Genomic DNA, 10,012 nt, shown 5'->3' on the forward strand with positions numbered 1-10,012 from the left:
CCCTGAGAAAAAGTAATTTACGTAAATTTATCCACGACCAGCACACAGCAATAGCTCACAACTTTGTTAATGGAAACCTGGTGATCCATAACACTTGTGTGGGAGATATTTGCTCGGGGGTAATACAATATTAATGTTAATATCAATGATCGATCAGAGGATTTGCAAGAAAGGCATAAAGTATTTAATTATAATTACATTGGGAATGGCTTTGTAATGGCTACGACATTTGAATAAGGTCACGTCTAGCCCTCACCCCTGTTATGTTGTTCTATATTAAATGCCATTCACTTTAACTGCTGGAAACCTTTCTGGAGTCGTCAGAATATAATATACTGGGTAAATTGAAATATGTCCCTTCATTTTTCGAAATATGATTGATATCCTTTGCAAAACAAATGTTAACACCTATTTGTACACAAATTTCTTTGATTATATGTTAGGGAAACTAAATTATGACAGTCTCTCCTAGCAGGCACTTTACTGTGAGCAAAGGACATGGCTATTTGTGAATATTAATTTATCTTACAGAAAATGGCTTTGGATCTCTGCTGTAAATCCACTTGGGTGTATTTCTGCCTCTCCTAATGCATTAATTCTACATTGATTAGTACCCATAAACTGCTTCTCCACTGGTCTCAGCAGCCCACAATGTTCACCTTACCCAGGTGCTGCTCAGGAGGAAATTTTGCTGTCACTGAATTATCTCTTGTTAACAGCATCAACCAAGAACACATAGTAACAATCATATTTGTATGTTTCACAGCAGAAAATATGTATTTCAAATATAGTGCAGGTGTGTACCATAACTATCAGCCCAACAGCAGCATTGCCATGTTTAAAACAATCAGGAAAAAAAGATCTCTGTATAAAAGGAATATTTATCTGTAGGCAGGATCCCAGAGGTGCACAAGTACCCACCCACAATGAGGGCATGCAAACACTGAAGCACTAAGTGAGGACATGCTCTTCCCACACCTATTTACTACTGAGCATAAACACTAAAGGAGCAAATTCTTGTCCCTCTTCAAATGAGAATCTATCTGTGCAGTCCCCCCAGAGGTTTTCTTCTTTTTCTAATATCAGTGTAAACAGTAGATAATCAGGTCTAAAGAGTCAAATTTTGCTTTCAGATTTTCACCCAGAATAACTGTTCATTCACAGAGAATTGAAAGCTCCCATTTGAAGGCAGAATTTGGTCTCAAGAAATCATCCCTTCAAAGTTTGGAAGACATGCAGTGATGTAATTGACATGATTTTCCATTTTCTCTTTTCTGAAGAAGAAGCTAAGACTTTTGCATGCTGTAGAAATGCTTGAAGAGAACAAGTTTTCTAGTTTTCCCAAAAATGGGCATTTATTACCAATCAGCGTGAAATACCACTGATGGTAAATTTTAAGTATATGGCAGGAGTTTCAGCATCATGACAACATACATCATGCATTTTTACAACATATAAGTGCAGTGATATTGCTCCCTTTCTCAATAACAATATATAAGAATATATAGTATAAATGTACAGTATATATTAGACACAATGTAAAATAACTTAGTGAAATGCCAAAGCTTCTGCATAAAAATTCAAGTCATGCCTGAGCATACCTCTATGCTGAATCTTATCTCATATACCTTCATTTACCTTTAGTTCCTGTTGCAAAGATAATTTTATCTGTGTATTTAATTGCTTAAAACCATCAGAATTCTTGTCTTTTTTTCCTTTTATCTGCAGTAGGTGAAGACTGTAATAGCCAAGTCAAAGCCAGGATTTTGTGGAGCCTTTGCTAACACTGTTTATGTTCTGGGAAGTGATTCATTGTGAACAAGCTGTATAAAAGCAACTTCTTAAAAGCTCGTTACAGTTCATCGTTGTCCATCAGGTTCTGTTCCAAAACATCCCACTGCATGTAAATGGTAATGAAGTGGCTTTCTCAGAAATGGAGCTCATGAGCTAACATTGGTATCTGGAAATTATCAATCTCACCAGTTTAGCTGAAATCATATCAAGCACCACTTTGGTAATTGCTTGCAAGAAGGATCAATAAAAATCAGTTTAATGGGAATATACAACTTGTCTCAGAGCAGATAGGTGGAACTTTAGCTTTACTCGACACTCGACAGAGCTTTTTGCAGTGCCAGGTTTCCCTTCACACTTGCTAAATGAAATATGGTCAAGGACTTTTCTGCAGCATCTCAGGAAGATTTCTGATAGTACAAGGGAAGAAATATTGTGGCTTTTTTTAACCAAGGCATTAAGAGACTCTTTGACTGTCACATTACATATCAAAATCTACCAGAGTTCAGCATCCTTGCAATTAAGTCTCTTGGAATTAAATACAACTTGACTTCAAGAATTTAAACAATTCTGCCCTGAATATAAACAAAAATATACTTGAAATACTTATCAATAACTATGTTTCCTAATGAACAATGAATTAAAGCTGCAAGACAGTTTGAAATATGATGTTAAGAGAAAAAAAATAAGAGAAGACAGGGCGATTTTCTATAATTCCTTTTAAGAAACAAATTTCCACCCCCTCGCCCCCCGACATTCCCAACCAGTGTAAGTCAACAGAATTACACTGTTTTAGATCAGCTTAAGTTCTGACCTATATACTCCAGTGGAGTTAATCCTAATTTCCACCACTACAAGTGGGATCAAATTCACTTTGTCTTTAATAAAGCAGTGGATGATAAGCAAGTCTCTGTCAGATTCTGCTTGAGAAAGGAAATTCTTTGTGGTGCTAAATTATGTCCAAGACAGTTTAGAAAATAAAGCCAGAATTTCATAAATTTCAGCATGGTGAAAACTGATATTGGTAACAGTTATTTATGCTTTAATCTTAGCAAAGTTCCTTGGGTACAGACAGGGCATCAGCTGGTGAGTCTGTAACCCTTTCTGAGCACGGCTTGGGAGGAAAACAAGGCTGATTTTCAGTGACATGAGGCTGCTGAACACACTGGGACTCAGACTTTGTTACCATGAATAAATAACCTCACATTGTCCAGAACTGGAGATTAATATGTGGAGCCTCCAGTAGGTGATATTTATTTTCTTGCATGTTATATTGAGATCTCAGGACAGGCAAAGGGTCGGGGGCTGAAAGGATGTAATCGATGCTAAATTTGATTTCAGAATCCGATTTTGCTAGGGAGGAGTTGCTTAGGCTCTGCCTGTTGGTCACGCTGTTTGGAGCAAACCCACAAGGCTCCAGAAGTTTCGGGCTCGGTTCAATTCTTTCATGTTTACTTTCAGAAGAGGAAACGTTGTTCAAGGCAGAGTCCACAGAAGAGATATTGGGGGACGAAGGACTTTTCCCTCTGCTCGGTCTCTGCTCCTTGTGTTCCCTTTTCATGTTTCTCCTCCTCCGTCTTCTCCTGTAATTCCCATTTTCAAAGAGATCCAGCATGGATTCGCATCCTGCTGCAAAGCTCCAATAGTTTCCTTTCCCCTTCTCATTCCCTTCTGTTCTGGGAACCTGTATTTATGTAAAGGCAATTCAGTGTTTGCATGTGGTACAGATGCTGCTGTTTAGCATCTGCATTCATTTACATTTAAGAATGGTGTAAACACATATGACAAGACTTTTAAGCCTATTCTCTGTCATTATACGAGTAAGATGTAAGCCCCATCCTCTTCAATTTGTTATCTATTAGCATATATCAGACAAGGATATATTCCTTATCTCTGTAATTGACAACTCAGAGGGATTTTAAGTGATTTGCAGCTCAGCTGTTTGTTTCCCTTCTTTCCTAGTGATAAAATTATTGCTGCCTATATTTTTTTAACCATGCACAGTGTGTATGTAAATACACAGTAACTGATCTTACCTTCACAAAACAACTGTTAAGCGATAAGTTATGTCGGATGGAGTTCTGCCAGGCTCTTTGATTTGATCTGTAGTAAGGAAATTTCTTCATTATAAAGTCATAAATGCCAGAGAGGGTGACTTTATTTGAAGGGCTTTGCTGGATGGCCATTGCAATTAAGGCAATGTAGCTGGAAAAAGGAAAACTTGCTGTTACACCATCACCCTACTCACAGACTCAGTTTTTAGGACCACATGGGTACACTTGTGCCTATATCCTGCTCCCAAAATTCCCCCAGTGGCTCTGTGCCCTGACCCAAGGTGTTGCAGGGAGAAGTCCTGAGTGTGGTCACTGCCTGTCTTCCACGAGCCCCAGGTGACACAGCAGAGTCACTGCCAGGCTCTGAGTCCTCAGGACTGGCACTCTGTGCAGAGGTCAGGATCACACACCTCTGCAAGTCCGTCTGAAAAGTTTCCCTGGGCAGGAAGGCTGCAGCGAGGCAGGGCAGGCTCAGTCGCTGTCACTGGAGACCAGCCCTGCTCGTGGAAGGACCTTGGGCGTCCCTGTGAGCACTTACACCCTGCTTCTTCCCATCACACCGGGATTTTCTGCATCCAATTCACCCCTGGGCCCTTTGAAACATTTCATTCCCTTCTCCCAGGGGTCCTGGAGGTTGGAGACTCTCTGAGATCTGGAGTCCTAAGGGAATGCCAGAGTTGCTGTGACCCCTCATGGGAGGAAGCAAATCATGAACACTTCACACACAGAAAGGGGGAAGCCTGGCCACTGCAGTGCCTGCACCAGGGCCAGACCCTTCACCTGGCCCCTGCTTCCCTGGGAGCTGTGATCCCACCAGCCCAGAGCTCAGAAACCTCAGCACAGACAGGGGGACTTGGAAAAACTTCATCTTACCTGTACGCTGGTCTGGTGAATTTCTTCTCTTCATCAGAACTACAGGTAGGATAATCATCCCCATCATAATTGAAGCAGTTATAGGGGTACTGCGTGTTGTCAAACATCGTCCTGCTCCCTGCTCAGCTCCTGTGGAGTGAGAGAGATGGAGTGATGTTTCTCAGAGCTCGGACTCCCTCCTCCCTTCTTCCCTCCCCTCTGTCTGTCTCATTCCCTCTCCCCCCTCCTCACACTCCCTCTCCTCCGTGCACACACACTCTCCGTGATGGGGTGGGGATTGTTTTTGCAATTCTCGCGTCCTAGACAGCGCGTCTGTTTGGATATTATTCTGGGGGGGTGCTGTTCTTGCTGTTCTTGGTGTTGCCCCCAGCGGGGTGGCACGGGAAGGCTGCGGGAGTGGAGAACGGGACCGAGCCCCGGGAGCGGGGCAGGGAGCCGGACCGAGCCCCGGGAGCGGGGCTGGGAGCCGGACCGAGCCCCGGGAGCGGGGCAGGGAGCCGGACCGAGCCCTGGGAGCGGGGCCGGGAGCCGGACCGAGCCCCGGGAGCGGGGCAGGGAGCCGGACCGAGCCCTGGGAGCGGGGCAGGGAGCCGGACCGAGCCCTGGGAGCGGGGCCGGGAGCCGGACCGAACCCCGGGAGCCGGACCGAGCCCCGGGAGCCGGACCGAGCCCCGGGAGCCGGACCGAGCCCCGCAGCCGGACCGAGCCCCGCAGCCGGACCGAGCCCCGGGAGCCGGACCGAACCCCGCAGCCGGACCGAGCCCCGCAGCCGGACCGAGCCCGCAGCCGGACCGAGCCCCGGGAGCCGGACCGAGCCCCGGGAGCCGGACCGAGCCCTGGGACCCGGACCGAGCCCGGGAGCCGGACCGAGCCCGCGCCGGACCGAGCCCTGGGAGCCGGACCGAGCCCCGGGAGCCGGACCGAGCCCCGGGAGCCGGACCGAGCCCTGGGAGCCGGACCGAGCCCCGGGAGCCGGACCGAGCCCCGCAGCCGGACCGAGCCCCGCAGCCGGACCGAGCCCCGCAGCCGGACCGAGCCCCGGGAGCCGGACCGAGCCCGCAGCCGGACCGAGCCCCGGGAGCCGGACCGAGCCCGCAGCCGGACCGAGCCCGCAGCCGGACCGAGCCCCGGGAGCCGGACCGAGCCCGCAGCCGGACCGAGCCCCGGGAGCGGGGCAGGGAGCCGGACCGAGCCCCGCAGCCGGACCGAGCCCCGGGAGCCGGACCGAGCCCCGCAGCCGGACCGAGCCCGAGCGGCGTGCGGGGCGTGCGGGGCGTGCGGGGCCGGGAGCCGCGCTCCGCTCGCTGGGTGGTCCCGCCTGGAGAGGGGCCAGCGCTGCCCCGCCGCATCCACAACGTGACAAAGGCGAGCGGCGTGATGTTCATAAATCATGCTTCAAGGTCTCTCCTTGGAAATTAAACTTTGAGAACGGAGCGCTGCTCCCCGCAGCCCCCGAGTGCTCCCCCTCTGGATTTTTCTCTCCGCAGCGGAGCAGGGTGGCTTTCTTAATTATTTATTTTTAGAAAACCGACGTACAATAAACAGACGTTCCAGGCAGTAATGCACGCTTGTCCTGATCTGCAATCTATAATGCAGTATAATAGACGTAAATTATATTTCCATGACTAAAGGAAAATCTGTATGTTCAAAGAAAGTAGAACAGAGGGATATGAGGGACTACTGTCAAGAAGGAAAGTAAAAGGAAAATAGCTGTAGGCAGGAGAGCTGCCTGTGTGGGCTTTGATCTGAAGGATGAATTAGACTAATAGCCCTGTGTGTTGGCATCCAATACTGTAACAATTTAATAGTTTTTCAATGCTTTGGAGTGTTTTCCAACAAGTGATGTAAACCAAAGGCATCACGCACCATTTCGGGGGGACTTAAAAGGTGTGTGCCACATGATAATTAAATTATTTGAAGATAGCTCTGTCCCAGGAAATAGCCCCAGGAGGAAATGGGTTTTGGAAAAGAGAAAGCAAATTGGTGTGCAGAGAGTTTTCCTGAATGGAAATATAAAAGCAGAACCACTAGCAATGCAACTTTTGTTTTCTGTATCATCTTTCATATAAAGTATGTCCCCAAACCCCTTTTGGAGTTAAAGGATACAATTAGGGGAAAACTCATCTGAGTGATAAAGAGCCCTTTAAAATGATGCTTTAGTGGCTTTAGAGTTCTGACAAAGATGGACATAAGAAGGCTTTTTTTGTGGAATGTAACAAGACATTGTAGCAGGGCACAGGGGGAAGTATATGGCATGAGAAAAACACATAGATGAGGTGTTTTCTTGGGAATATTAAACCAGAGCAGATAGCCAAAATAAAAATTATCTCCACTCTAAAATACATCAATAGGCTTATGCATGAAACATCCACTGCAGAGGAGGTGTTAATTCAAAGGGTCAGCTACTGCTGCCTAAGGCATGAGCAGGGCTTTAATACTAAGATAGAGGAGATTCAGTGGAGGAAAACTAAGTTTTAAAGTAAAGAAGCAAAGTCACAGATATGGGAAGATTCTCCCTCCCTAAAACCCATGATTCTTGACACAAGTAGAAGTCCACTTTGATTTTCAGCAGTGGTTCTTCTCTTTGGAGCTGTTTTACCTCACTGAAATTCCAATAACTTAGAGTAAAGACTAAAAAAGATCTTGTTTCTAATTTACAACAATTTCAAAAAGCAGAACTAGATTGGTTGACTGCTTTTACTCAATCTCTAAGCACTCTTTTTTCAATTCTTTGTATTCTATTTATGAAAATTGGCTTAAGAAAAGTCAAACAGCACACTTTGACCAAAATCCTCACATATTTGCTGACAGTATTCAATAGGTGAAATTTTCTGTAATGGGAATTAGAGCAAATGACTGTCATGTGTATAGCAATGTTAATTATCTCTATTCCTGTGTTTTCTTGCAGGGGTTGAGTGCAACCCACTTGTCCATCTCTAACACATCTGCAATGTGCATTTCAGCTCATGGCCACTGTATTCCTTCCCCTCTCCAGTGGGAAATACACTTGGATTAAACTTCCATCTCAGCAGCTTGTTTGTGAGGCTAAATTAAACAAAAGAAGTCAGATCGTGGCTTGGTGTCCTTGGCCATCACCTTAAGGGTGAGTGGGACCATGGGTGGGTGGTGCAGGGGCAGCTTGGCAGGACACAGGAAACTCCTGCCACTGCCATGTGTGTCACACATCATCTGGGATAGACACTGTCACTTCCTGAGAGCTGGAGAGTTTGGTTTCTGGCTCTGTAAATATCATTACATTCTCCAGCTGCACATTCATACAGACCCTATGAAGAACAAACCATATCTGAGTCTGACAAGATCAGAAACAAATAACATACAATCTCTCATAAACTTGCTTCTGAAATCCATATATGCAAAACTGGTGGAATATTTCTCAAAGTAATTTTTAAAGCCTGCATGCTTATATTTTATCCCCAAGTGAGTGTTTATGGTCCAATTATAATCCTTGAAAATAATATTCATAAAGAAATGTTAACATGCTCTTGTATGTACCATGGTGGAGTGAGCAGGTGCCATGCTTATGGTGGCAGAACATGTTGCACAATCACTTTTTTCCCAGCATCTGTGCAGCCATTGCAGTTTAACTACAGCAACTATAACTCACCCCTGTCATTATCATAAAAGCATAATTTTGCCAGGCTAGTGTTTTCTTATGTTGTATATTTTCAGAACACAAAGTTGTAAACCATTTGATTTGAGATAGTAAATAGGAAATAAAAATGCCATGAAAGATTTGAATAATTTTTCTAATTTTTTAAACATCGATATTAAAAAGTTATTTGCAATTTTTGTAATTATGACAGAGATCATGAAAGTTGTACATGAAATTCAGACAAGTCATAAATACAAACAGGGCTGAATTAGTGCTCATTATGGGATAATAGAATAACAGGGAACACCTCAGTGTTTAGGACTGGATGCTGGCATTCCATCTTCTTACTGGTTTAGACTGGTGTCTCTCAGCAGCACAACTTCTTCTGCTGTTTCTCAGATTTGGTTGCAGTTTAGGACTTTATTCCAAACCTTTCAAATTTATCATATAATCATAGAATTATGTTGAATGGAGGGCACATTTTAAGATCATCTCATTCTACCCCCCTGCCATGGCAGGAATATCTTCCACTATCCCAGGTTGCTCCAAGCCCTGTCCAACCTGGCCTTGGACACTTCCAGGGGTGGGGCAGCCACAGCTGCCAGGGTGTCCCCACCCTCACAGGGAAGAGCTTCTTTCTTCTATTCAACCTAAATCTACTCTCTTTCAGTTTAATTAGTGGAAACCAGTGGTGTCCTTCAGCAGGCTTTGAATCCCTCAACAACACAACCTACACCAGTAGCAAGTTGCTTTCTTTTTTAGCACTTTTTAGTACAAGATCTGTCTCTCTGGTGAAGAAGAGAATAGGGGAATGCAGGCTCTTATGCACTTTTTCTCACAGTTATTTTGATATGGGATGAGGAGGACACTTCCCCAAACTCGGATGGGTATTTGGCTCTCCCTGTGAGAGATCTTATGGCATTCAACTTGGTGACCCTTTTTCCTAGGAAAAGGATTAGCCTTGCCTCACTTCCTGCCTGAATTTCACCCTAAATTTCTCTCTGCCTCACCCACATCCATCAGCTGCATTCCTTTCCCTTCTGCATCTCCTTTGTGTTCACATGCAGAACTTCATGGAAATAAAATTTCCACTACAATTTGTGGTTTTCTGCTGGAGTTCAGTGAGAATTGTTTATATTTCCTAGCTAGGGGGTTATTTGGAGAAGCAGTCCTCATCTCTATGCCTTCTAGCTGCAGCAGTGTAAAGCTCATGCATAAAACACAGCAGTGCTTCTACCAAAACAGGAACGTGGATAAGAAACCTTCAATGAGAATTCATCACATCAGAGGTGGTAAATAAGGAAGCAACTACAGACACTCAGACATATTATCCCTGCCCAAGCTAGATAAGATTCACAAGGCATATGTGAAAATCCAGTTCTGGAATTTCTCAGTTGTGTTTTGGCAGTGAAAAATAGGAAAAGGAGGATTTCCAGGGTAAAAAGCCAGTTGTCCTACCTATTCTTGTGTCGTGACTCATTTGCTGTCGTGGATTCCTGGCTTCAGAGACAGTGGGGGGAGAACATGGACAAGTCTCTAGCTTTTAGACACTTACTTAGTGAAATTCTGGATTTTTTAAAAGCACATTTTCTTCTCAAACCCAAATGAAATGAAAATGAAAAGGCTTTATAAGTAAATTGAAAATAAATAAATAATCACTTTTGGTTGGACAAAATTGTTT

At 44.7% G+C, this 10,012-nt stretch overlaps 1 protein-coding gene across 3 annotated transcripts; it reads right to left on the bottom strand.

Moving 5' to 3' along the window:
* Window positions 1-1,328: 1,328 nt before the first annotated feature.
* On the bottom strand, window positions 1,329-5,161 carry FOXL3 (forkhead box L3). Of its 3 annotated transcripts, none has more exons than XM_085592240.1 (4): window positions 4,974-5,161; window positions 4,719-4,847; window positions 3,828-3,996; window positions 1,329-3,475 (listed from the first exon to the last, which is right to left on the bottom strand). In XM_085592240.1, exons 2-4 carry the CDS (start codon window positions 4,823-4,825, stop codon window positions 2,993-2,995), a joined length of 759 nt encoding a protein of 252 aa, XP_085448366.1. In that variant the 5' UTR covers window positions 4,826-4,847; window positions 4,974-5,161; the 3' UTR covers window positions 1,329-2,992. The 3 variants fall into 3 exon arrangements, with proteins under 3 accessions (XP_085448366.1, XP_031361960.3, XP_021395327.3); XM_031506100.3 differs by having other exon boundaries at window positions 4,950-5,161; XM_021539652.3 differs by lacking the exon at window positions 4,974-5,161 and having other exon boundaries at window positions 3,828-3,894; window positions 4,719-4,927.
* Between the last annotated feature and the right edge of the window lie 4,851 nt (window positions 5,162-10,012).

This window comes from Lonchura striata, chromosome 14 (genome assembly GCF_050655825.1).
Source record: "Lonchura striata isolate lonStrDom1 chromosome 14, ASM5065582v1, whole genome shotgun sequence".
In the NCBI taxonomy this organism is placed as follows: domain Eukaryota; kingdom Metazoa; phylum Chordata; class Aves; order Passeriformes; family Estrildidae; genus Lonchura; species Lonchura striata.

Bases quoted from the DNA above. Each gene is read 5' to 3' on its own strand.
- FOXL3 (XM_085592240.1), bottom strand. From the start codon at position 4,825: ATGTTTGACAACACGCAGTACCCCTATAACTGCTTCAATTATGATGGG. The intron at 3,997-4,718 runs GTAAGATGAAGT...TCCTTTTTCCAG, and splicing joins TTCACCAGACCAGCGTACAG to CTACATTGCCTTAATTGCAA. The intron at 3,476-3,827 runs GTAAGATCAGTT...ACATAAATACAG, and splicing joins TTAACAGTTGTTTTGTGAAG to GTTCCCAGAACAGAAGGGAA.